The sequence below is a fragment of the Stigmatopora argus genome, chromosome 18 (genome assembly GCF_051989625.1).
Source record: "Stigmatopora argus isolate UIUO_Sarg chromosome 18, RoL_Sarg_1.0, whole genome shotgun sequence".
Lineage (NCBI taxonomy): Eukaryota > Metazoa > Chordata > Actinopteri > Syngnathiformes > Syngnathidae > Stigmatopora > Stigmatopora argus.
The window spans coordinates 7939263-7966892 of NC_135404.1; the positions used below are offsets into that span (position 1 = coordinate 7939263).

At 42.8% G+C, this 27630-nt stretch overlaps 2 protein-coding genes across 2 annotated transcripts; both read right to left on the reverse strand.

Annotated features, from left to right (window-relative positions):
• Positions 1-140: 140 nt before the first annotated feature.
• Positions 141-13195, reverse strand: LOC144092798 (SH3 and cysteine-rich domain-containing protein 2-like). Its single transcript, XM_077625894.1, has 12 exons — positions 13142-13195; positions 12777-12871; positions 7940-8270; positions 6910-7004; positions 4315-4399; positions 4110-4222; positions 3974-4037; positions 3260-3315; positions 3095-3183; positions 2416-2467; positions 1307-1444; positions 141-926 (listed from the first exon to the last, which is right to left on the reverse strand). The coding sequence occupies exons 2-12, from the start codon at positions 12864-12866 to the stop codon at positions 828-830; spliced, it is 1212 nt and encodes a 403-aa protein (XP_077482020.1). The 5' UTR covers positions 12867-12871; positions 13142-13195; the 3' UTR covers positions 141-827.
• A 1543-nt stretch (positions 13196-14738) lies between these two features.
• Positions 14739-23807, reverse strand: med1 (mediator complex subunit 1). The gene is made up of 16 exons (XM_077626295.1): positions 23667-23807; positions 22672-22778; positions 22524-22602; positions 22388-22442; positions 21738-21870; positions 21637-21665; positions 21501-21572; positions 21347-21421; positions 21075-21238; positions 20894-21008; positions 20699-20823; positions 20488-20618; positions 20183-20384; positions 19999-20094; positions 19806-19911; positions 14739-19702 (listed from the first exon to the last, which is right to left on the reverse strand). Exons 1-16 carry the CDS (start codon positions 23782-23784, stop codon positions 15898-15900), a joined length of 5412 nt encoding a protein of 1803 aa, XP_077482421.1. The 5' UTR covers positions 23785-23807; the 3' UTR covers positions 14739-15897.
• Between the last annotated feature and the right edge of the window lie 3823 nt (positions 23808-27630).

Consider the following 27630-nt stretch of genomic DNA (forward strand, 5'->3'; position numbering starts at 1 on the left):
CTGAGGTCTACGGGCAAACAAAACGACGAATGTGCATAGAACGACGCTTTTGCTAAATGTCTTCGGTCTATTCATTAGCTGGCATCCCCTCGTTACATGCTGTCAATCGCATCCAGAAAAGATACACAAACAAATCCGTGGAGGGTTCATCGCACTTTATTAGGCAATATACTACTGCAACGTCAAAAAGGGATCCTGAGCCCAAGTGAGCGACTAAATGGCGTGTGCATAGAAAATGTTGAAAAGTGAGGGGTTGTATATGCTTTCTGGATGTACTACGCTAACCCTAACCCAGCGACGAAACGGCGTGTGCATAGTGTTTCAGTGATAAATCGAGCATCCAGAGTGAGACGCTGTGAATACTTTCATTCCACCTCACTTTTCAAATGTGAGATATCAATGCCCTTATTGGTTGCCTCCTGCATGGCTATACTGTTTCAGATAAGCAAGTCACAAGAAGGCTTTACTGTATATACAACGTATTGCTTTTACGCAAAAGATGCCATTTTCATTCGAAATACTATCATTCGCCACCAATACAGCAGATAAGGCAGATTGGAATCTGGTTAGTATTATGTGAACATTAAGAACAGAGTAACGAAAAAACAAACTCTCCCCAAATCCTGACGTTCTATCACGTTTTCTCAGTAAGTACTGAGGTAGCCCGACTTATTGTACGGACACTACGTGGCGCTACACCAGCCGTTTGAAAGAAAAAACAACAAGCAAAGCTGTCATTCTCAATGTGCAACATTTTGTGGGGGGCTGGGGGGAACATTCCCGAGGGTTTCTTCATCAATTTCTATTAGTATTATTAGCATTAGCTGTCATATTTCGAGCAAAAAGTCTGCCGGCACCAAGCCTCGCTTTTTCCCGCTGCTTAGCCGCAGGCAGCCGTCCGTCTCCTCGTTCTTGCCCACGCAGATCTGCCATGGGAGAATGCGGGGCGAATAATGCAAGGTTTTTGGAATGATTTGGGAAGGAATTGAGGAATACGTCAATTTGAGAGATTAAAAATGAATAGGAAATGGGGGGAATGTAAGGATCGGTTGATTAAAGATATTTGATGGGTTTAAAAAAAATGGTGGGGATGATGGGGTGACCAGACCAATGGAAAGCGATAAGCAGGGACGATACAGACAAAAGAAGGACAGAAAACACAAAAAAAATTGTAACGTTTTCCAAAAACAGAGGCGAAAAGTGAACTTCATGACAATGCAAATATACTTTTGTCATTTCAGCACTTTCCGTTAGCATACATTTGCATATATTGTTAGTAACACATTCACTCTGTGTGAGTGGTCACCTGGGCCTCTTTCACTGTCATCTGGCCTTTGTCTCGGTTGCCGTGGAAACTGGCCGTGACCTTCCACACCCGTTCGCCAGGACGCACCCGCTGCACAAAGTTGGCAGGGAAATATCCCACCTTGTTCTGGCTTTTCCCCTGATGAGTAAACGCAAGACACACACACTGAGCGTGTTTTCCATGCAGCCAAAAAGCCTTTCAAAATTGTGTTTTTGGCAGCAAGGCTATGTAAACAGGCTTGAAAACATGATTATGCTGACCCTTTGAAATAACCCTTCACGTAAGACCTCCGGACAGGGCAGGGGTTCTTCCTTCTGACTTCGGGATGGGCAGCGTGGGTTCGTTACCACTCGGTGGCGGTGTGATCATGACTGCGAATGCTCGTCTATTTATATGTGTGCCTATGACCGACTGGCGACCGCCCATATGACGTCAAATACAATCACCAGAATCTCATGATTAATGATTTGTATATTTTTGCAGGGTTGTTATAAAAATAATATATGTAGTCGTAGGTGTATACACCTATCGCTAGATAGCTAAAATTTGTAAAAACTGTTAACTGTAGCATGTGATAAATAGAATTTGGCAAAACAGTGTTTTCAGTTTTTCTGTTTTTCATTCATCTGAAAAATGTGTGTATTGAAATGTGCCTTTACCATAATGCTTCATAATGCAATATGCTTTACGCTGCAGTACCCAACCCTAATTAAGACTAGTACGTCCAATCATATGCAAGCACACCTTGTTTTATTTCTGCTCTCATTTCATTGGGATTTTTTTAGTATGTCTATTACGTAATGATCTTAAAACACAATACATAACATGTTTCTATAATTAACAACATCAGAAGAGCTGCCTCCAACACGGATTAATTGGCAAACTCGACAAATACATTTAGTATGTTTAGCACAAGTCTTATCAAAAGAGAAGGTATCCACACCCCACCCACGTCCATTGACCTTCAAAAGCAACCAGGAGGCTCTCAAGTCTCGCTGCTCGCAGACTGGAGGAGGCTTAACTGATTGCACGAGTGCCGGGGTGGCATTTGCTCACAAAAGGTAACGGGAGCCGCCAGAACAAAGATGACGGCAACGAGACCCACTCACCTTCCACCAGTCCTCGTTGGCGTCATCTGTGACTTTCACTCGATCGCCGGGCCTGCGGCAAACGCACAAGCGGGTTAATTGTTTTCTTCCTACTAGTGCGCTAAATTAATTAATTGTCTGCCCATGACAGTGATAGACATCCGATCTTTTTAGACTGGGAGGCCCGGCAGCGATTCAATGTCAGCACTCTAATCCAAATGGATTGGATGTCTATCACCATGAAAAGGTAGTGGATTGGTTAATCAATTCACAAATGTTCATTGTCTTAGTGGCTAATTACATCCTAATATAGTAGTTCTAGTAGCAAATTGGTGCTCACCACCTCATTTTTTTTGTTTTTCAATGCACCATATGTTAGTGATGTGTGGTAATTTATCACACTCCTATTTGCTGGTGTAAGAACATCTAGTGGTCATTCCGCATCATTTAGCTTGGAAGTATCAGTGTTTCAGGGTTGACACAGTCAATGTACAGTCATTACATTTCATTAAAATTGAAGGCAATGAAAAATTCATGAATTAATTTGGCTTCAGTAATATATATTGTTACATCGCCCAGCACTAATATATCCAACAAGGTCTGCTGATGCTATTCTATATGTCACTGTTCTAATGGCTCATAGTTATATTATTACAACTACAACAGATAATAATGTAGATATAAAAATAACAGGACTCACCGTAATTCCAAGTCATTGTTCTCCTGAGGCAGGAACTTGTAAAGAGCAACGTAAGTGTGCATGGAATGGATTCCAACACGCTTGGGAGTCTAAGGGAAATATAATGGGTTAGTCAAAGGAGAACTGGGGTAAGAGATGGGGGAAGATGAAGAAAAAGATCAAAACCTTCAAGCTGACTCGTTCTTCAGAATCTGCCTTCTCGCTTTCAGGAGGGGTAAGCACTGGACACACACACACACACACACACATAAACCCAATGAAGAAGAAAAACTCTATATGTGCGTGAAATTTAATGAAGAGGTTCATAAGTGTTGATGATTGAGTGATTCATGAGTGTTAAGACCTACCGTATGCATGCATGTACATCTGTGTATGTATGTATATATGTATGTGTATGTATGTATGTATGTATATATGTCCTTATATATATGTATGTGTATGTATGTATATATGTGCTTATATATATGTATGTGTATGTATGTATATTTGTGCTTATATATATGTGTGTATGTATGTATATATGTGCTTATGTATATCTATGTGTATGTATATATGTGCTTATATATGTATGTGTATGTATGTATATATGTGCTTATATATGTATATGTATGTATATATGTGCTTGTATGTGTATGTACACATATGTGTGTATGTATATATATATATATATATATATATATATATATATATATATTTCAGCAACACGCTTATTTATTTATATATTTATTCATGTATTTATTTATTAACTTACTTATTACCTATCTATTTATGTCTAAAATGCCTTTCCTATTTCTGCATCCTCACCCTCTTGCTACTGTGACAACGAAATTTCCCGAATACGGGATGAATAAAGTTATCCAATCCAATCCAATAACATACTTCCTGGAATGGTCTCCTCTTCGGGGATTGGCTGATTCTCCAGCTTGTCGGGATGCTTTTCATCCTATAGAGAAAAAGTCATTTCAATTCAGGGTAGATACAATTATTATTCTTTTTTAACTTGGATAAAAGCTACCTCATGAAAAGGCGACTCTGAGATGCTGCCAAAGCTGCAGCGACTCATCTGAGCCAGCGATGTCCCATAGCGTAAAGCTTGGTAAATGGGGTCCACTGTGGCGGGATCAACTGCTAAGAGACAATGAACATTGACAAATTGACAAATTGGACTTTGGATGGCAAACGTGAACATTCCCGTCAATCAAACGCCCTCCCTCACTCACCCTGCACATCGGGCGCCTCTCTGACGACACCCAGCGATTCTGTGGTTAGCAGAGGTGAGCTGAAGTTTCTTTTAAAAGCCCCCGTCTGATTCAAGACAGCGTGCGGGGGAAAGACGAAAAGTGACAGGTAAGGGAAAGTGCAGGTAAAAGTGATGTGAGAGTGAAAAGAAGCAAGAGAAATGCAACAATGGCACATTTCTATGCATAGATTAGAGAGAAAAGTGGCCAGGTAACATGTTATAAAAACGCAAATGGATTCGGGGCAAGTTACTGGAATTCTGGAGTGATGTTTTAGTTATTGTTCATTGGACCGTTGGGGTTATATTTTGGTGCAATGCGCAGAAAAGGTGATTTTTGGGGGGGGGCATTTCTAAAGGCCTTGATTGAATTATCACAGTAAAAAAAGTGCTGTTGCCATTTAACTAAATGACAAGCAAGATCCAATTAATGGCATTCTGGACATGTTGTCTACATTTCACTAACGCCGCGTCCGACCAAAGTCACACTGAGCCATAAATAGTCTCGTTGTCGTCCCTTGGGGCAGGTGAGGTCACCCCTGAAGACGAGCCCGATCGTGCTGACAATAAAAGAGGGTCCAAAAAGCACACAAAAAATACAGGTTATAACCGTGACTTCTACCGGTTAGCCAGAGATTCCAAAAGTATCTTCTCCAAAAAGATGTCAACAAAAACATTACTCTTTCATGTTGATCAAGCAAGACTAAAAATGACCACGCGATTTACTGACAGACTGCAGAAGATCAAGTATATCAACGGGCGCTTTATTTAGCACAAGGAATGAAATTAGAACACATCATGGCGGTTCTCAGACGTCTCAAAGTCATTTTTTTCCCTCTCACATTGATCAAGTTGTTTTGCTTCCTCATAATAGTCACGAACAATAAAAAAGCCAACATTTGGGAGAAAAAGAGATGGCTAAGCAATATTTCCACAGGTTCTGACTTGATCCAAGAAGGCTCAGCAGTCCCCTTTAATGAAGCTATAGTCCTTTGCATTAAATTAACGCTGATGCCACCACAGCAACAACATTGAGCATCTTTATTGCTACCTTAAATTAAAAACCACACTCTGCCACTGAAAATGAGTACACATTCGGGTGTTGTCAGCATTTTTTTACTGCTCTTTTGAACGCACTTGTATTACAAAATGGTAACCTACTACAAAAATGTGAGATTCATGAACAAAACCCAATACAATCGCAACAACCCATAGAAAACACTTTATACATTAAAAAAACCCTCATTCACTGCCAGAGCTCCTAGTTCAAACGCATTGGACGCCAGCGAATATAATGAACATTTCAAAATTCCATTTCACGTTGAAGCAGCTCATCCTCACGACGACGTAAGCAGATTTTCACAGCGCGAAGTTATGCAGATGTGCTGCTCCTTCCTGAAACCTCTAATCCTCTGCTTTGATGAGTGCCCAGCCAGCCAAATGGACAGCAACGGCGGACGCTTCCTTACCCTCAAATGCGCCAAATTTCACACTGAATTAAACCGGGCCAGCTGGTCGGGGGCAGATATCGATTTAACTTTGGAAAAGTCGGTTATTGTTGCACAACTTGACGTGAAGAATGTCCTCGTTCTTTCTGTACCTTTTCTAACCTTTACACATCGGTCAGTGTCTTAATCGTCTTTGCGGGGCATCTTATGTTTGCTCTGAAAGGGGACTTGATCCTCTTTGTACAAGACGGTGGGAGTTCCGTGGCTAAGCCCATTAGCGAGATTCAAACGCCATTTACTCGGGAAACCATTGCATGGCATTCCGAGGCTTGTGGCGCATTCCGTGAGTCACTTTGCTGTACTTACCATGTGAAAATAGCCATACAGTGAGAGGCAGATTACAGTTACTCCAACAAATTAAGGAGATGGTGTCCTTATTAGGAATGTCCCCAATCACGTCATTTTCAGGGGATCAGAATCGGGTAAAAAAAGATTGCGTTTTTAAAATGTATTTCTTTACATTAGCTGGCATTGAGGGAGAGGGACGTCCAATCCAAATATATATATATATATATATATATATATATATATATATATATATATATATATATATATATATATATATATATATATATATATATATATATGTATATATATATATATATGTATATATATAATATATATATACGTATATATGTATATATATAAATATATATATTAATATATGTGTATATGTATATACACATATGTATACATATATATACACTTATATTTCTATATTTACACAATTGAAACATAACCCACCCGAAAAAAGAAAATAAATCACAACTAAAGTAGCTCAATTCGTCACATTGGGTGAGAATTTTTTTACATTATGAGTTTCTTTTTGCAGAATATATTCTCTAAACAATTTGTTTTCAGCCTTATTTTGGTGCTGCACAACTGATTTGCAAAAAAGGGCTTTGTGAAGTTTTGTTTTTGTCGCCCTTTTTATATGATTATATATTGCAATAATTTCTGTATAAATAGGGGGGGTCATTTAGAGATAATTTTTGCCCCTCCAATTGTGTGGCTTTTTGTCTGGTGTATAATTTTCAGTACCGAGAATGTTGTTCATGTTTGCTCCTTACCTTGCCATTGCAGGGTTGCTGGGACAGCTCCGCCGAGCACCACAGATGAGCCGCCATCTTGCAAGATTTGCAGCGTAGTCCTTGCTTGGAATGGCCTACGTAGACATTTGCATCGCTTTTAATTACATTTACAGAAGTCACACAGACAGACGGATCGTAGACGCGTCGGGCCTGAATTAGCGCAGATGATGATGACGGCCCGGGAGTAACATTTATCAGCGCGGCTTGGGAGACGATGTCTACACGGTGAGATTTGTGGACTGACAACAAAGCACAAATCAACGTTGTTTGCCCCGGGAAGCATAAAAAAGAACAAATAATCCCCTTAAAAGCAAATAAGTTTGAAGTAGGGGTAGGGCATTTGGCAAAAAAATGGTCACGGCTCCGTCTCCCACCCCTCCAATCACATTAGACTTGAATTAGCTCCGTCTCCCACCATGTGCGGTCGTTTGGTCGCCGTCTTTTGGTCGCCGGACTTTTGGTCGCCCGTTGTTTGGGTCCGGGCGACCAAAAGACTGCGACCAAAAGTCCAGCGACCAAAAGACGGCGACCTAAAGACCGGCGACAAAACAAGGTAAAACAACACAGTCTACGCATCAATAAAAGCCAACAATGGCCCTGAGCAGTTTCACTGAGCGGACGTGTGAGTGTATAAGAGTTTGTAGTTTGTATGTACACGAGTTGTCCCATTAGGAAGGGACGTCAGTCAGGGTCTTAACAAGTTCTCCAACAAAACACAATAAAAGTATGGGAAATTTGGAGCTTTCCATTAGCCTAATAATTAATAGGGCATTAAGTATGACTAAATAAGAATTTGCAGTTTGTATTTAGGGAATTTGAGCAACGATTTAAATGGTAATTATCAATAACCTTCCGGGCGACCAAAAGACCGGCGACCAAACGACCGAGTACCGTCTCCCACCCCCCAATCACATTAGACTTGAATTAAACTGGCGGGTTAACTATAAAAAGAATGTGATTGTTTTAGAAATTGGAATTTGACGCCATTGAAAGACGATCCTCCACATACCTTGTATGACGTGTTTACATCTTTCGCAGTTGGTGGGCCTACGAAAGACGTGCTCGTGAAAACTGTGCATCTTGAGCGGCGCTGCAGACGTGGGGCTGACGGCGGGCGAGCGAGACAGCGACGTGTTTGGGCTGATGTCCGGCGAGAGCGAGGGTGACCGCTCGTAGGCCAGAGGCGACTCGGACGGGACGGACGGCGGCGGCGAAGGCGGCGGGGCGATGATGAGCGTGCAAGGGGGCCTGGGGTCGCCGTTGCTGCGATGGAAGAAGTTGTCCGCGCTTTTGCTGCGCATCACCGACTTAAAGGAAAGGGAGCGCCTCAGACGCTGAAACTGCAAGGAAATTGAACACAATAATAATCACCTCATTGCATGCTTGGAGAAAAAAATCAAGTTGTAACTCAAAACTTTCAATCAAAAGAAGAACTTTTGTCCGTTTTTCAAGGAACGCCCTTGATTATTTTCCCTCGCCCCTGCTCTTGACTTCACAAATTTGCAATCCCTTGCGAGAGGACGCCAATCGATGGGCCTTTTAAGAATTCACGTTTGATTGGTTTCATCGAGCGGGACCCGCCTGCCCGCCGGATGCGGCGTGTTTATCCGCAAATCTGCCTCTTTTCATCTCGTCGCGGACGCAGAAAAAAAAAGGGAGGTGATGAGGTTAAGGCTTACTCTGGAGCAAGCAGCCCGGTGGATATTATTGAGCAGGTAGGAGCTTTTCTTCCTCTCAGAGCGTAGATGCCAATTAGTGTGAGCGATGAAGAGCTGCTGACCCACTTTTTGCCAGCGCATCGGAGTTAAGAATTCAAAAATACAAACGCATACTAGACGAGAACAAGGCACGCTTCAGTCATTGGATGCCTTCGAAGTATGTTTAACTCATTGGCTGTCATTGACGTCTAATGCCGTCAATGGTAGTGAAACATGAGCATTTGGAGTTAGTGCTCACAGTTTAGAAGAAATGGATGTCTATTGTATAAAAACAATGAAAAAAAACTTGTCTACAAATTGTTGTCTATTTTTATTCATTTTAGTTGAATTAATTAAACTTTCAGTTGATATTTTATTTATTTTTACATTTATTGTTAGATACAAATATATATAAATAACATTAAAAAATAAATGATTGAGGCAACTTTTTTAAATCATTTTAAGTTTGACCTATATGACCCAAAATGTGCAGAGATCAGGTCTTTTTTAAATTGTTTTTAATTACTTGCACTATAATGGGTTAATTATGAATGTCATTCTTATCTAAGTGTATAGTTGTTAGTATTAAACATAATCAATGGCTTAGTCACAATGGTCACAGTCATGAAAAGTTGATTTTTTTTGTCATGTTCGAAAAACTCAGCCATAAAATTAAACTTCATTGTGACTTAACATGCTGCCGTATCCAAAACACTTAGTGAAAGCAACGTGTTCAAATGCCAAACAAATTTAACATTTTAAAGGCGACCTTTTTGTCCGAGATGAAGCAAAAATTGTAATCTTTCATTGGATAGTCTTTGTATTTATATTTTTCATCTGGGGTTGACTTTTCAAAATAGCTGCCATTTAAAATGTCGATAAGACACCTCACTGGGAATTTCATTGCTGGTTTTTTTACATCTGCTGTTCCTACCAATTTATGTGAATTTTTTTTTAGGTTATCTTTGGAAAAAATTCCCACTTGGATGCAATTCAGCATTTACCTGTTCTTAGATAAAAAGCACTTTACCCATGCTGGCGTGACATGTTGATTTTAGATAAACACACATACAGCAACCCTGGCATGTCACTTCAAGTGAGTTAGCATAAAATGCAGCGCTTGAATTTGAAGCGAAAGTCCTCCGAGAATAGAGAGCGAAAGAGCGAGCGCGGTGACAACGCCGTTTCTCCAGCTCCACTTCCTGCGTCTGGGATACTGCTGCTTATTCAGCGGATTTGCGCGAAGAGGGTGAGCTGCTCGTCCCCGTTGACGGCTTTCTGTCAAATACTAAGTGGAAATGACATTCAAATTCTACTAATGCCAAGGCTGACACATTGTTAATACCATCATCATTGGCGACGTCGCACGGTCAAACACCTTTAGTTCTGTGTTTAGATAATGACAAGCCAGGAGTAAAAACATCTCTTCTCACAGATGAAATGTGTCATGAATAATGCATAGAAAGCACATTAATTTTTTCGCAAAATAGCCCCGGAGGATTTAATGAGTGGAAGCGAGCGAGACTATTTTGGAAGTTAAAGCTCAGAGGCTTCGTTCTTCGCTCTCCGTGGTTTGCGCAGAAGGTTGTTCGCCCGTCTGAGTGGGCCCTAGTGGCTGCTTGGAACCAAAACAAATGAGGTCACCTTTGATTTAACACTCAGGTTCCACGCTGACTAATCACTTTGCACCCGGCGTGAACTACGAGTGTGCGCCTTACATGCCAGATCATGACAATCCCAAGACATCCGACCAGCAAAAGGGGGTCAGAATAGCAAAATACGGAAAACCTTACCCAATGGTAAAATAATATGCAGAAATAGTAGTGGTTATTGTGAGGGAGTGGATTGAAATACCCATTGGAGTGGCCACGGCATGGGTTTTGTGTTCGCCACCCCTCTGCTAGCGCACACTCACTACTCAATCATTAATTTATCCCAGCATTCTTCACAACAGCCTATTTATAGAAGCCTCGGGCACGAGTCTCTGTGCTCATTTTTTTTCCCCATACGGGCTCGAGAACAAGGCTCTTGTCGCAAAGGAGTGTAAGGATGAAAACATGGCGGATGCTAGATTTTTGTGGGCGGAGTATTTATTTTTAGGTCGCTTTTTAGCATTTTTGTTGTCATCAAAAGGAGGGCTGGGAGTATCAGTGATACGCTGTTGTTACGAGCACCCGGCAGCGTTCTATTAAAAACTGCAGTGAAATTACTGGAGTTATTAGAATACATTGTGGAAGATTTTTAAGTAGGTGTAACAATTTGATAATGACCAGTTTTTAAACAGATTTCAGAATGTTATTATTTCTCAGCCAAAAATATTAGACAGATTAAACCATTTTCATTTCAGTGAAGAGTGAAAACATCTAAGGCTACTCTATAGTGAAAGTTTCACAAGGTTAACTTATTGGCTACCATTGACAGCTATGGACGTCCAACTCATTTGAACTGGCAAATATTTCAATCAACTTAGTTCCCTCCTATCCCAGAGCAACACTTTTTTATGCAGTAGTAAAATTTATATTGCTCCCCATCCCACATCTTTATTTTATGTACACAGTTCTCTCGGGCATACGTTCACACTTCTGCCTTCCTCTTACTAATGTCCAAACTAACCTCATCTTATCTAAGCACTCAAAAGACACTATATCAAGCAAAATTCAAGGCAAGAGCCATTTCATAAAGTTCCACATTGTCCCTATGTAGCTAGATAGTGGTGGTGTTCCACAAGGTTCTTTTCTAAGTCCACAGATTTTTACATTATCCCTTACATAAACATATTTCGGCCATATAAAATCAGACTAGTTTTGCAGCTATATAATATCGTGTTTCTTTTATTCGTGTTTTCAATTCAAGTATGTAACACTGTAATTACTTTCGTACTACTGCACTAGCATAAAGAAACATGCGTTGTTTGGTTTAGCAAGAATCCAACCAAATTTCTGAAATGTTTTGGCAACCAAATTGTAAAAAACGTCCATTTTGATGTTCACTGCCAACTTTCCCAAGCCAAATAAATTTGCCGTCTATCGCCGTCAACGAGATGCAGAGAACAAGCTCAATCACTTGTCGAGAATTACGAGTGGAGGCCAAACAAGACAAACATCTGCTCTGAAATTAGCCTATAAATTCACACATCCACCCCACACACATTGTGTAGACTGGAGGCAAGCACAAAAACAACAATGTCACCCGCCAGGCTCCTTGTGATTTGTTGGTTGAGGTTCTTTGATAATGACTTCTCGTAGGTCAAAGCTGTCGCAAATTACAGCCTCGTGTTCCAGGTAGTGCAGACAATCAGACCGTCTAGGTACAAATGCTTTGACTGTGTGTTTATTGTTTTGTGTTTAGCATTGGGAGGCAGCAATCAATGTTGTACAAGCGTGAGGTCAGAAGGCAAGAATTACAGCAGCTTAGGAGTTCTTATGTAAGATCTTAATTAGCATCACAAGACACTGAGAGTTTCGCTAAAGGATAATAATAAGCATAAAATGCTCGGGATGTTCAATTATGGCCCGCTATACTTTTATTTTTAATTGGACGGGTGAGAGATGAAATTAATTCATAAAATAACTTAAGTGGTGAAGAAAATGTGTTGGCATATTACTGTATTTCATTTTTTTCTAAGATATTTAAAGTGATGTAGAAATGTGTAGTATATGCAGTTTAACCACATTAAAGTTTAATGAATTCCATAAAAACATTAATTTAGGTTCCTATTGGTGTTCCCTGCCGACAGCCAAAAGTTGGCTGGGGTTGGCTCCGGCACCCTCGCGAAGAGGAATGGAAAATGAATGAGTTATTATTTAATTTTGACTCTTGAAAATATTTATAGTTTATTTGATTCATTTTAATACAGAAACAGATTTTTTCTTTCCATTAATAAGAACGACCAATTAAATAAACACGAATCACTTTCAGAATTAGTTTTTTAAACTGTCACAACAGCAACCCATTTTGTGATAGCAATACCAATAATATTAGAAATGACGTACGGTAACTAAAAACCTTGTAAGACACAATCAAATATGAATTATGATCCATTTTAGGTTTGGTCTCAATGACAACATGAAATATTCCCTCAATAATGATTACTTAAATGCCAAAAGATGAATATGCACAAAATTACCCCCTGCAGGTGTTTTAAATTACCTTGGACTCCGGCTGGATGGTTGCCGTGGCCGGTGGTCTCTGGAGGTCCCGCCGCTGGGGCTCGTTATCCTTCTCGCTTATTTCCGTCATGAGGACTGAAAATAAAAACAATTCTCAATCGTTTTAAGTCGAGGAATAGAGCCAATCGGCGAAAAATTGAGCAGAGCAACGTCGAAAGTAGTCGTAGTTGGACGCCTTTTCTTGATCGAATCCTGACATTCGGGCTATTATCCAGTCCAAAACGTACCAGCCAGCTAATGTCAGTTTAGCAGTAAATCGCGACAGTTTCGGCGTTTAAATTCCAATTTGTTTGGAGTACAGTGTCCGGCTTCTCTATCATCCAAACTGGTGCAATGACTACTTACCAGCTGCACAATTGTAGTATACTGTACGTACGTACTTCTCCGAACGCGCTCTATGGCAACTTTGATTTCGCTGTGACGTTTCACACGCTTCTTCTCTGATTGGTCAACTAGGACTAGGTGAGAAACGCCCACAAGGATGAGGAGGACCAGGATGAGCTGAACACACTGGACACTGGGGGTTATTGCTAAAATAGACTCTTTTTTATTGTATCGTTTTCTTGAAATGTTACAAGGATCAAATAGAATTGTGTGGTCTTGACTAACAAATGTAATTTCTTGCGACCACGCCTATAAATCAAACCCCGGAGAAAAAAAATACACATACACAGAGGATGCAATATCAACAGGAAAGGACCAGAAAAAACCCTCATATCAACAGAAAGTGACGTCCAAACATAAAATTAGCAACGTGTTTACCAACCATCCCAGCAAAGCAATTTGTCCAGAAATGGTGTTTTCTTTTTTCTTATTACTCTTAATAAATGGCAGTTTTTATGTCTATATTTTATGAATGTCAGAGAAGTCACATGGACTTCAGTAAATCAGCCCTATAGCATTATTTTCTGTGGCCATAAATTGACAGCACGTTCAAAATGTGAGAAAATGTTTCATTCCATTGTGCACAGTATTACAAACGCATATGGGCTCCACATAGCCACTAATTCCAGATTGGCGACAAATCTCTTTCATCTGTAACAGGCTTGTTTCTCCATTACATCCCACTTTGAAGACTTCTTTTTGAAGCCATGGCCTACTTCTCTCCTAGTCGGTTATTATTTGCATCTCTTACTGTATTCCCTCTCATTTAACCGTACTTTGTGTTTTCATGGCTGTGTACAAAATCTTCCAAATTCCCCTTCAACGCAGTGGTTAAGAAAACAAGGTACAAAGAAAGGACTTCATCAATAGCTCTAAAATCTCATTACACCAAGAACCATAGAAGAAAAAATATCATCCAAGCATGTTTCTGGAAAACAAAACTTTTGTTTCTCCAGGCAGGAGATACAAAGAAACACTTTAGCTTTGTTATTTTTTCCACTATTTCCCTTGATATTTGAAAAATTGCTCCGAGTCCACGCGGCCAACCTAATGAGGTGTTCTTTTGTGTTTGAGAAGGTATCCGTTTGTGCTGAGAAAAATAATAAACAAGCACCTAAGTTTACTGTGTTTTACGACAATTAAATCAAACTTTTTTCTGGAACAAAAGAGGCTATTTATCATTCCGCAATGGAAAAAAACACCGATTGCGGTACCATTTTCCAAATCTTTAAAACACAATTGGTCAATACATTCAAGTAGATAAATCTGCGCATTTCAGCATATCCAAGGTCTTGAAGGACATCTATTTGAGGCTCAGTAGTGGCACTGAAATGGACCAATGCTTCTATTGTATCATGTACTGATGACATTTTCCTGCACAAAAAGGTTAAATGATATTCCCCCAGGGGAGCCTTTGTGCTGTGAATGTCAGAGGAAGGAAACCAACGTGCAAACCAAGTCAGCCAATACCACAAAAAATAATTTACAAATTCAATATATTGAAGTACAAAAAATGCAACCCCAGTCATAACATACTGAAAAAAACAGATACTCCAAATCTAATACATTATTTATTTTACAATAAACCAAGAAAAAAGACATCTCAACTATAACAAACCTCAAAACAGGCCATTGTACAATGCCGCCCTCTAGGGTACATAGGTGGGCTTCAATAATGCATATTTCAGCACCACGGACAGCTATTTCCATGTCTTGATGTAAATAGTATGAGAATGGAGATCAACTTCTCTTGTTTGCTCCAAATTTTTAGTTTTACTTCCTAAATTTGCTGTAAACAACACAAAGTCAGTTTATCACATTCTATTTTTTTGAATTTTACATTTTAAAAATGGTGAGTATCCTCATTGCAGCTTTGATTGACAAAGGGTATTTAAAAATGTATTTAAAAAAAAAAATATGGCACACATTCAATTAGCAATCTAGGGACAATAACCAAATAATGGAATTACCTTCAGACCTGACAGCTAGTAAAAACAAGTTTTCTGTTGTTGTTGGCTTTTGTAAAAGAATAAAAATAAAATAAACACCATTACCGCTTGTTAGTCACTCTTCATATTGTTTTTTAGATACACACATTCTTGTTAGAAATCAATTTAAAATGTGATCTAGATGAGAGTAAAGTGAATCCTCAGTCTGCCATAACAATCCCAAAACGAAATGGAATATTCCAAATCACACATCAACAGCACTCCTTTCAACTGGTCACAATGTCCAAATGGGAATAAATAAAGAGTTAAATGAAATTAAAAGTGAACACAAATATGCAAGCTAAATAACACTTAAAAAGTTCCCAGTGAGTCATTCAGTCAGATGAGGGCGAGGCAGAATACATTTTTTTTCCTAAACATTTTTCAGTGGGATGAAAAATAATCAACAGTAACGTAGTATATCGTAAAAGACAGAGTTCAGTGGAAAAAAAATTCACTTTGCTGTTTTTGCGAAATCACAAATGTTAGCTTCACTTTAAGGTAAAAATAATTCTTTTCTTGCTTGATCTTGTATGTGTTTTGTAAAATATATATACAGTAATACATTATTACATAATTGCTCAGTACACTCCGCAAAGAGTGGCTTGGGTGCGCTCATTTTCATTGGTTGCTTAAATGACAATGTCCATTTTGACTGCGACCATTCGTCTTCAATGGCACTGAAACGTGATCATCCTTTTCAGTCCAAACGGATGTCAAAAAATGACATTAAAGATTACCAGTAAGCGCCGAGTCCATGAGATCGTCATCTTCGTTCCTCATGTACATGGGACTGGGCCGCGAGGGGCGCTCCGAGGAGAGCATAGACATCGATGAATCCGACGCCGAGATCGGGGATCGAGACCAGCTGTCCGCCTTGACGGGGTGCGACGACGGCCCCGAGGACACGGACGACTTCTTCTTCTCCTTGTCACGCTCCCGCTCGCGCTCCCTCTTCTTCTTCTCCTTCTTGTGCTTCTTGTGTTTCTCGCCCGAGCCCAACGGGACGGCGCACATGTAGTCCTGCTGGGCGGGGAGCGGCCGCGGCGTCTGGTCGTCGTCGGAGCTCGGGCTGTTCTGGTGGGACTTCTCGGCCACCGAGCTGCTGCCCGATTCGCTCTCGCTGTCGTGGTTGAGCGGCGTGTGGCCCGGCGAGCGGCTGTGGCTCGGGGACGAGCGGTCGTGTTTAGGGGTGGAGCCGCTGAACAGGGGCGAGGCTTTCAGGCTGCTGATCTGCGGGCGCATGGAGTCGCCGGGGCCTTCGCCGCCTTTCTGCATGCTGACTTTAGCCTTGATGCTGGGCGAGCCTCCGTCGGGTTTGCTGATGATGATCTTGGCCAGGCCGGTCCCACTCACCCCACCCGTTTTAGGGTCCATCAGCTTTTTATCACCGCTGTTCCCACCTGAAACCGAGACTTTGGCCTTCCCGTCTTTATCGGACCGCTCCCGTTTGTACTCCCCGCTTTGGGAGGAGGTGGCATGCTTGACGGTACCCATGTTCGAAGGAGGGACGGCGCCGGGGACGCCGCCAGGAGGCGGCCCCGATCCAGCTGGGCCACCGGGCGGCCCGACTTCACAACCGTCCTCACCCACGCCGCCTACACTTTTGAGTTTGTCGATGACCGCAGTGAGGGACGGCTTCTTGTTTCGACTGGGAGACTTTCCTTTGGCGTTTGGGTTATTAGCGTTGTTCTGGCAGGCACCCCCACCGCTGCTGCCCCCTCCTCCGCTGCTCCCACCACCACCACTTGCGCTGCCCCCACCGCTTCCACTATATTGCGACTGAGAGCTTCCGGAGAAGCCCATGGTACCAGATGAAGACGAGGGGTTAGAAGAAGAGGATGCGGAGGCCGAAGAGGTCCCTCCCATTGGCTTTTGGGAGCTCATACCTCCGCCGGAAGAAGACTTGGACCCTCCGGAGCTGCCACTACCCGAGCCCATTGGGGATTTGGCTTTCGAGGAGGGCGGAGTCCCCGGCACCTGGGACTGCTGGATTTTCATAGGTGAAGACAGTTTTTCACCAGAGCTGTTCGGGCGGGAGTGAGAAGGTGAGATGTTTGGCTTGATGCTGGGATTCATCAGTGACCCAGGGGGCTTACCGCCCTGGGTTTTCATCTTGCTCCCAGCCCCGAGCCCGCTTCCACTGCTTCCTGCGCCAGAAAGCCCGTGTTTAGTGATCGGGGACGATCCCGGTTTGCCGGAACTCATCGCTTGAGACGAAGAACCCTTAGATTGGGAAGGTCCGCCGCCGATCCCTGTGCCACTTGCCGACTTGGAGCTGTTGCCTTGTGCCATGGAGCCTTCCTTGGACTTGATCTTGCCAGAACAAGAATGGGAATGGTGGCTTTTGCTGCTGCCGGGCCCCCCCGCACCGCCGGTGCCGCTTGAGGCCGAGCTGCTGGAGGTGTAGCCGCTGTGAGACGAGGTCTTCCCCCCGGTTATTGTGCCTTTTGGTATTTGAATTGTAATCTTGGGAATGGGAGGAGTGGCGCCGCCGGGTGGCGTCTGGGAGCATCCCGTACTTCCGGGAGACTTGGAGCCTCCGCCACTCAAGCTCCCACCGGAGCCCGAGCCGCCGCTGGGAGGCGTGTATGGTCGTCCGCCTGAGCTGTGAGATGGCGATTTGCCGTCCGGCTCTAATTTCTTCCGTTTGGGCGGTTTCTCTTTGGACTTTCCCTCGCTGGATGGAGTCCTGCTCCGTTTCACCTGTTTTCCATCCATGCTTCCCATTCCGGAGCCGCTACTTCCGCCGCCGCCATTTTCGTCCTTTTGCCGCATGAGGCTCTGTTGTTTGGCTTTGGATTCTGCACTTTTGAAATCGACCGACCCCATGCCCATCATGAGTGGGCTCTGAGAACCCCCAAAATGGGTGTCTCCCAAATCCGGAGCTTGCCCAAGAAGCGGTTTCCCGGTGCCGCTGTTGCCCCCGAAAAACATCCCCATGTCGAAAGGGTCTTTCAGCGAGGGTTCGGGCGTGTTCTGTCCGTGCGGCGTGGGATTCTGGGGCGTACCCGATGGCGTATTCTGTTGACTGCTGGCGCCAAAACCCTTGCCCAGGTCCATGTCTCCATCGGCGCTCGGCGAACTGTCTTCAAAGCAGTTCTGGGAGAGACCGTGACCCGAGTTCAGAAGTTCGGGGTTGAAGTCAGCGGCGTCGGGGAAAAAGTTTGTGGAGGAGGAATCGCTGGTCGGCGTGGCCGCGGCCTCGGCGATCAAGTCGGCGGGATCCGTAAACGGGTTCTCATTGCTGTTGGTGCTGAAAATGTCCGCCGAGTCAAAAACGGCGCTGCCCTGTCCCGAACTCGACGAGTCGCGAATAGGCGTCCCCAGTGGGCCCGCGTCTTCCACGCTCCCACCCATTGGATGCTGGCTTCCGCTGCCGTTTTTACCCGTTTGTTCGGGCAAATCTGACAGAATTTCCGTGATGTCAGGCCCGATGCTGTCGGAGCTGGAGAGCCGCACCATGCGGGGCGGTACCGCCCCTGGCGGTGGCTGAGACTGAATGTGAGACGGCGGATAAGGTATGTTGGGACCAGAGGGCGGGGTTCCGCATTGACTCGGGGCCGGGGTGATGCTGTGGGGGGTGTCCAATCCGTCTCCCGCCAAGTTGACGTCAAAAATGGAGTTCTGAGTGGCATCGACGTCCATGGAGAGAAGCTCGCGGTGGAAATCGTCCTCGTGCGTAACAGCGTGATGCTGGTGGTGTGGCATGGGACCTTTCATGCCTAAACCACCTCCTCCGGGTGCTCCACCCGCGCCAGGAGTCCCGGGCAACACACCTCCCTTCTCTGGCACTCGTGGGCGCTTCTTCTTGCCTTTTGCGCCTCCTCCGGGGCAAGAGCTTCCCATGCTGTCGGTGCGAGGTGACCCGGAGGATGAATTCTGCCTCTCGAGCGGACTTGAACCATAGAGGGCGGCAAAGTCTTGCGAGGGGTTGTCTTTTAATAAATTCATGAGCATGGGATGATTCTTGGTGTTGCTAGCGGGTGACGATGTAGGGGGCGGAGTCTGGTGTGGCGGAGGCGCATTTTGCGAGCTGGGGCTAGAACCGACACTCCCTGTTATCTGCAAAAGACTTGTCAGGATTGGGTTCTGCGTCACTTTGTTGTAGTCATCCGTGTGGCCTTGACCCTGCTGTTGTTGTTGTTGCTGTTGTTGTTGCTGCTGTTGTTGTTGTTGTTGCTGCTGCTGTTGCTGCTGCACCTGCTGTTGTTGCCCGCCTTGGACTTGGCACTCAGATCCTTGTCTTTCATTGCGAGACATCCCGAACAGAGACGTGATAGGCCCGGCATAATTGGGGCCACCGGGGGGACCTGCTCCGGTCGGTGTGCTGCCGCCGGTAAGCCCCAAGAGGCCCATAGTGTTTGCCATATCTCCTCCTGCCATGTTGTAGGAGGGACTGCCGGATGGCGGTGGATTATTTTTTACCATGGTCTCCACTGTCTGCGCAATCAAAGACAGGGCGGGAGTATCTGCCTGGATTGTCTCTGCTTTCCTCCGGATGGCCCGCATTGTCACAGGGATGGACATACACCTAACAAGAGACGAAATAATTGTATTGCGGCTCATCTGGTTGTAGTTTGGACAACACAAGTCTGGGTTGGTATGAAAACAAGTGCCTTTTGTGTAGCAAATACCTCTGGACCACTTTAGTAATGAAGTCATCAGTGCAGATCAGTGCATCGGAAAGCCCTTTATATAGTTTGCAGGACACCTGTCTGGAGTCTATCACGTCCATTACAACTGAAATGGTAGGGTTTAAATCTTTGTAAATGTCACAGAACATCAAATATGTATATAGTGTATATTTTTTGTGGAGTGGGATCTTACCACAGACTAAGGATTCATTAACTGGATGCTGGAACGAGACACTGAAGCTCGAATCGGTAAGAGGGCAAACTTCAAACTGCAACAGGCCAATATTGTCTGATAGCCAAATACAAAAGCACTTGAAAATTAAACATTGAAGTTGCAAGCCAGCATATTCTATTAAAAATGTGTTTTTCCCCTCTACCTTCTTTAATGGATGTTCGCTTCACACAGCTGCCAATCAACGTATTATAGGCTGCCTGGTGCCGAATGATGTCTAGCACGAGGGGCACCTGGGCCGGATGGCGGAAGGGGATCTTGTGCACCAGAGCACCTTGCAGGGAATGACCGTCCTGCACCGGGGCGTCGCCATTCAGGAAATAGCAGTGCTGCTGGTCTGGTAGAACCTGATGGAAGCAGAGATTAAATGTTTTATTTACTGAACATTTTCAAGAAATTGAAGTCACATTTTAAACGACTTATTTTACTATACAGACAGTGTCTGCTTACAGAGTAGAAGTGCATATTATGCAAGGGCGGCAGCGTGCCGCCGCCCCCCTCTTCTGGGCTCTGAAGCTGGCTCTGGACAATCAGCTGGTAGAGAGCAGACAGGTTGGGTGGGCTTTCAAACACGGGGATAGCTGTAAAATCCAGAAGAAAATACTCAAATCGCAGCTGAGGATTTTTTTTGTAGGATTCTAAAAATATCAAGAAAATCCACCTGTAGCATTTCCTAATCTGTGAATGAAGGAAAGGGAGAAGGGCATGGGTCGATTCATCTTGAGGAAAAAACAAGCCGGCAGGTCCACACAGTTGGAGTTGGTCACCGTGGAAAAGGAAGGTGTTCTGAAACATTTGAGAAATTAGCCACCTCAAAATGCGTTTTCCTTTCAGTTGTAGTGTAGTCGACATTTACCCCTTGTTGTCTACCGGGTGGGATCCAGTAATAAGTGGCGCAATGGGGAGCTTGTAGGTGTTGTTGGGCGTTCCCTCAATGGTGACAGAAACACCAATGCCCAATGTGCGTGACACTATAAACACAATTTCCTTTAATAATTGTTGTCATTTTTTATAAAGCGGCAAAAATAATGGCTAACCATCTGGATCTGCCATGTTGATGAGCACGCCCATTCCCTCTTCGAAAATGTCATATGGCGAAACATAGCACTGGAGAGTAACAAGATGGCCGCCACTCCTGGCTGTCAAAAGGCCTACGTTGCCGTGTAGAATCGTCTCGATGGCATTGGCGTTGGTAGCATGCCTAACAGAGAATGCAATTTAAGCACAAGCTTTCCCTACATCAATTCTTACATCTGACATTTGTCAATGTTATTTTTATTTTTCATGGAAGTGAGGTGCGTCATCGTACCGAAACATGTTCATCATCTTGGTGAGATCCAGTTCCAGGGACTGCAAGGCAATATACATCTTTGTTTTCAGTTTACTGAAAGGCAATAAAACCCAACAATCAAAACATGTACCAACGCTTGTCAGAAGGAAAAACAAGACATTTCATTACGCACTTGTCTCCAGGAAGCTTGTACAGATCAACAAGCCCTTTAAGATGTTTGGAAAACTCCTCAAAGTTCTTTTCCCTTTTTTGGAAAACACAAATGAAGTTACTTCTTCGTTGGTATCAGAGGCGAATTCTAAGCTTACCTTAAATGTTGAATCAACTCGGCGCAGCTCTGTAAGAAATACATATGAAAACATTTTTTGTTTCGGATAGATATCGTTTCTTTATTTTTTTGAAAACCTACAGTGGGATTTTCACCCTGATGAGCCACTTTGACATCCACAAGCTGACCGGCACCATCCAATTGGACCTCCACATAAAACATATCTGAGGTGATGTAGCACTCTGTTCCAGAGGGGCTCAGATGGGACCCCAGCCTAGAAAGAAAAGACCACAAACATTGGGTCTGTTGCAATACAAATTCTTAATGGGCTATATATTGTCCTATAAATTATTGCTGATATGCAATATTATTGTCTCCCCAAAAAAATGAATCTAACCACTAATTGAATGACAATACATCCTAATTAACAACTTAAGTATATTACACGTTTACTCTCCAACAGTTTGTAAAATGCATTATAAGAAAACGGTAAGAAACCCAATGCCATTTTTTGTTCTCTGCAATTACAGCCCATCAAAAGCGTACATATGATGCAAAAATGAATATTATGAAGCAAACATGTAATCTTAACCTGCAAAGTGCACATCTTCAAGCCAATTTATTTATCACGAATCAGATTTTTAAAATTGGGCGTCATTTAAAAGATGCCTTAGTCTAGAATCTGAAATATCTGAGACCGCATTTGTTGTTGTTGAATGCGACATTCTTTTATTTTGAAAGGTTCATCAGAAGTGCTTGCTATAAGTCGCGTTTGTCTTTTAAACACTCACATGTTTTGTCTAGCTATGGACTCCAGACGATCAGTCATGGAGGGCAAAGATGAGACTGAAAAACAAAGGTAAATTAAGCATTTTGGAACTACAGCCCCTAAATTTTAGAAACTCTGTTTTAAAAAGTTTGTCTCACCTTTGAGCGCCTTCTGCAATGTCTCCAAGCAAGTGAGGAGAAGCTGATGACCAGCAGCATTCATCATCCCACGTTTCTCCTACAAAGGAGACGTCAAAATCTAAGTCCAGGAACCACTTTAATAACAATATAGATTGACGTTTCTCACCATGGCTTGCCGCACAACCTTGCTGGTCTCCTGCCATGGCCGTGATGCGTTGTGTTTGGAGTGAAGCCTCTCCAGCAAGGCGGCCATGCGATTCTGCTTCTCTGATTCTTGAAGACAAACATCGCAGATGAACTTTTATGGAAAGGCGATCAAGAAAATGAATAGTGACCTAAGCAATTTTTGTTTTTACATTCTGCATTGCAAAACAAGATAAAAGGCTGGCAAAAGATGTGGAGCGGCCAAGTCTAGTTTGACGGTCCAATTGGTGATGCAAAATTAATGAAATATAGTTCATCTATTAAAGATGTTTTACATTTTGAAAAAATCCAACATTTTTTTTACAATTATTAATGAATAAACATTTTTATTTCATTCATTTTCTCTTGATGTTGTTGGAATGAAATAAAAATAAATCCCACAAATCAAGGAAAAACCCAGATGTATTTATAACAGAAATATCATTTAACAATATATTAGAAAGAAGGGAGAAAATCAAAAGCTTTTAACACTAAGGAGCCACATGTATAGTTGTTTACTTAAACAACATATCTCCATGCCATATGTTTATTACATGTATATTTTGGTAGCAATGATCTGAGGTCGTAAATATACTTGTATACCGCACATAAACATATATAAAAAAAAAATCTGACAATGAAAAATCTTTAGTCTATTACGCAGTTACTAATATTTATAGACTTAGTGAAATGTAATGCAAAGTTGTGCAACCTCCCATGCTATTCAACATGTATAACAAGCGTCAGATCAAACACAAGGCACCAAATAGTCCACCCGATCTGTTCAACAGACCCAACTACTGTCTAGAAATATGAATATTACTGCCCCCAACAACAACAAAATAAAAAATCATGAATCTGAATCTACATTATGGGCGAACTTATTGTTAGCCTCCGATCCTGCCCACATTAGCTCCGATGGGCTAACCAATAAAGACAAAGTGGTGGATAAGTGATCCGAGTGTAAATCACGCTTACCGGTGACCTCTTCGGTCTTCAGCCGCTCCCCGTGAGGCTGCCCCACCGTCGGCGGAGTCGGGTGAGAAAGCTCCGTTGCAGGACTGCGCTGCATGACCACAGCAGGCACCGCCGCCATTGTATTTGCTTCGCGATCCCCGGTTCTGCCCCGCCCACAACAACTCCACTGCGTATCCGGGCTTCCGTAGATTACCGGAATGCTGGAACAAAAATCGCAAACTCTTTCAGAGTCCAATTAATGGCATGATGAGTTTGTCAAATAGACTTTTTGGGGCCCTGGATCCGAGGGTCTAAGAATGGAAAATTAGGATATTTGTATTCTATTGCGTATTTATTATTATTATTCATTATTATTATGATTATTATTGTTGCTGTTGTTGTATTGTTATTATTATCAATTATTATTATTGTTATTGTCCTTATTAATTATTATTATTGTTATTTATTGTTCACTTATTTGTTTATTTGTTATTTGTTATTTAGCTTTAAATCCCATTTTACTTGTATAATGACAATAAAGCATTCAATTCAATCCAATAATAGTTCTGATAATCTGTTGCCAAAACTACCACGTATTTGCAATTAAATTTTTGTTGCTACACAATGTTATGTGAACCTTTACATTCTGAAAACCAAAAGTATATTTTTATTTTAGAGTTCTTGAAACTTTAGATTCAAAAAATTTAATAAAAAATTAAAGTGTATTTTCCCCTCCGTACATTTTTTGTCCCTCCAACCAAAAGTGTTAGGGTTTTTGTGATAATGTGGTTACAAACTTTGATTTTCATCTGTAAGCAGAAATTCATGAAGCCCCAAGCCTCATTTAACCTTTTTCCTTCTCTTTTTACCTTAATGCTCATAAAAGAAGTACTCCTGAATTTCTATTCCGAATATACTAACAGCAAATGAATGTAATGTGTTCCGGATGCTCCAGATGGCGCCTGACAGCCGTGTACGAGCCCTCCTTAAAACAAACCCCCCCCACCCCCTCCCAACCATCGCCTCATTAATCGACCCTTGGTGATGAATGCCGCCTTTTAACAATGTGTACATTTTTTTTCTCTCCGAGCGACGTCATTAAGCGAGTGGCTGAGACACCATCCAAACGGCGCACCTGAGCCCAGTCGAGCAGCTGAGCGCGTGCCAGCCGACGCGCTCACGACTCTCAGGGGAGTCTTTCCCACCAACCGTTAGGACCTGCTCGTCACAAACCGCACCACCGTAGCCGGGCCTCAAATCCGCCTCCGAAACCTCAGCCCTCTTTTAAAACCCGCCCTTGGAAGCCCGCAGTCCCGAACCCGGAATTTGAAATCCTAACCCAAACCTTGCGCCTTTGGGATGCCGATTCCCAAAGCCTTCTCCCCACGCCCTGTCGAGGCTTCCCCCAGCTCGACCGTAGACGGCCACCGGGGGAATCTGAGGGGCGGCGGCCCCCTTTTTGTAATTGATGTTCCCCCGCAGATCTGGGTTTGGCACGCGTGGGATGAGACGACGGGGACCTTTGCCAAAGATGGGGAATGGTAGGCCTTCGAAGGGCTGAAGCCGCGCCCATCAATCACGGGCTCGTTCACTTTAGCGTGCCAACTGGGGGACGGCGACGGCGGGCATGCACCGGCTCCCCTCAGTGCCAAGGGATGAGGGGTGGCATGGGGGACTAGACTGGCACGAGGCTGGCCTAATCCTCCCATTGCAACCACGCCACCGCCGCTTGGCCGTGTTCAATTGCTGACTTGTTCTGCTTTCAAAACGAGACATTTTCATTGCTTTTGAACTGACTCTTCATCTTTTTAATGGCTTATCCTCACAAGGGTTGCAGGGACGCTAGAGCCTATCCAAGCTAACAACGGGCGGTAGGCAGAATACACCCTGAACTGGTTGCCAGCCAATCGCAGGCCTTAAAAATATGAAAACATAATGAAATGCATGGTGTTTATTTAAGAAAATAGTTTCCATTGGTGCTCGAGGTGACATTTTAACAACTAATTTGTACAGAATTTGAGAAAAAAATCCAAAAAGGTAACTTTCTTTTCTCCCTCTTTTCCTCAAAATGTTAGCATTTCTCAATAAAAATATTTAAAAGTAATAGTTTGTTTAGTATTTAGTATATACAAATAGTTTATGCAGAAATTCAAGACATTTCAAATATTTCACTTCCTTAATGTCTTCTCAAAATGTCAGCATTTCTCTATAAAAAATATAAAAAATGTGATAGTTTGAGCAGATGATGTTAAAACGACATTTTTACACCCAATTTTTCCAGAATATCCAAATTTCTCATTTACTTTTCCTTTCCTCTAAACATAAGCATTTTTATGTTTGACAAAAAAATGCAAATTTTGTTTGTGTAACTAGTTTAATCATCCTCTTTTTGATTTTTCTTGCAACTTGAATAAAGATATTATGACAATTATTTGCTTGTGTTTTCTCCCCTGCCATAAATGTTCATGCTTTTCGACCAATAAGAAGCCCCCTGTCATAACCCATTTATGGACAAAATTGCAACAAATTCCAAAGGGTTCGCTTACTTCTCCCATCCGCCATTGTTCTTTTGAAGGAGCTTCTTTCTCCTCTCCTCTAAGTTGGAGATCAGTTAGGAGCCTGAAGGCTGGACACGGTCCAGAAAACAGTGCGGCATTACGGGGGTCGTAAGGGGGGTACACACTTTCTGCTTCCGTGATGCCGTGTGCCTTGAAGTGTAAGGGCAGCTGGGAAGAGGAAGCGGGAAGAAGAAGAGGAGGAGGAGGAGGAGGAATGTGGGAGGGGTGGCGGGTATGGGGGGGCCCTGTAGGACCATTTGCGACGAGGCTCATTTGCACGGCGCCACTTAATTGGCTAAAACAATTAATTAATGTGTTGGAAAGTTGGCAGCAAAAGTTCATTTAAAAGGGTTTTAATATGCAATTAGGGAGAAGGCGGCGAGCTAGAAAGGAAGCACCCGCGCACCAAAGAGAAGATGAAAATAGCAGCTTTTTTGGAAGGAGAGTAATGCGGCATATTTTGGAGGTGGGGGGGTGTTTGGGGCAGGGGTAGGAGGAAAAGAGAGACGCCCTTATGGGCAGTTGGAGTGCATCCTGTTGTGAACACGTGACGTAAAGACACATTATGCCCCCCGCCCACGAAAAAATAAAAACAACACCATTCCCCCCCTTCTTTTTTTCCTCTCACCCGCGTGAAACATCGCATGACTAATGAGCGGAGCAGGTTGAAATCCTGGGGAAGATGTCCTTGGAAGACGAATGCATTTTCAGCAGAATAATTAACTTAATTAACAAATCGGCATGCATATTCATCAGCCTATTAATGTCTCCTCTGCGCGGCTTGATGAGCAGTGGGGTAATAACCCCCTCATTTGCATACAGGCCCGTTCGCAGGACGCCCCCTTTTAAAGGCACACGCAGAACCCACGAAGAGAATACAGACAAAACGCTTATACTCCTGCCTAAGTTGCAACCCAAAAGCATCCTTGAAATCCGACTTTAAAAACCCTAACGCTGTCTTGAAACCCTGGTTTGAAAATCTTACTTCAAACCCTAAATCTGGTGTGAAACACTACTTGGAAATGCTAACCTTACCCTGGCTGACCTTTAAACCTGCCATTGAAACCTACCAAATTCTAATGTGAAACTCTGGTTTGATACATTGATATGAAAGAAACCCAGCTTTGAAACCATAATTCTTGTTTAAAATCCTAACTTTGTTTTGAACCACTACATTTCAACTGAATGATAGTTAATTGATTTTTCTACATTGCTTATCTCCCTAAGGGTCTATACCACCAAACTATGGGGAGAGAAAACAAAACAAAATGTAACCTAGGCTTGGAACTCAATTTTAAACAAAAAAATATCTCGAAAAAGTTTGGAACCTGAATTTATAAGATTCCTTTAAAACAGAATTTTTCAGAAGGAAAAAAAAAATCATACTTAATCCAAGTCTTAATTTGAAATCAAGCCCTGAGTATAAG

Excerpts from the sequence above, each read along its gene's own strand:
- LOC144092798 (XM_077625894.1), bottom strand. The coding sequence starts at position 12,866 with ATGACGGAAATAAGCGAGAAGGATAACGAGCCCCAGCGGCGGGACCTC. Across the intron at positions 4,038-4,109 it reads CAGAGTCGCCTTTTCATGAG|GATGAAAAGCATCCCGACAA; the intron begins GTAGCTTTTATC and ends TTTTCTCTATAG. Across the intron at positions 1,445-2,415 it reads CCAACGAGGACTGGTGGAAG|GGGAAAAGCCAGAACAAGGT; the intron begins GTGAGTGGGTCT and ends TTTACTCATCAG.
- med1 (XM_077626295.1), bottom strand. The coding sequence starts at position 23,784 with ATGGCGGCGGTGCCTGCTGTGGTCATGCAGCGCAGTCCTGCAACGGAG. Across the intron at positions 22,443-22,523 it reads ATTGCAGAAGGCGCTCAAAG|TCTCATCTTTGCCCTCCATG; the intron begins GTGAGACAAACT and ends TTTGTTTTTCAG. Across the intron at positions 19,912-19,998 it reads TAATGAATCCTTAGTCTGTG|TTGTAATGGACGTGATAGAC; the intron begins GTAAGATCCCAC and ends CTACCATTTCAG.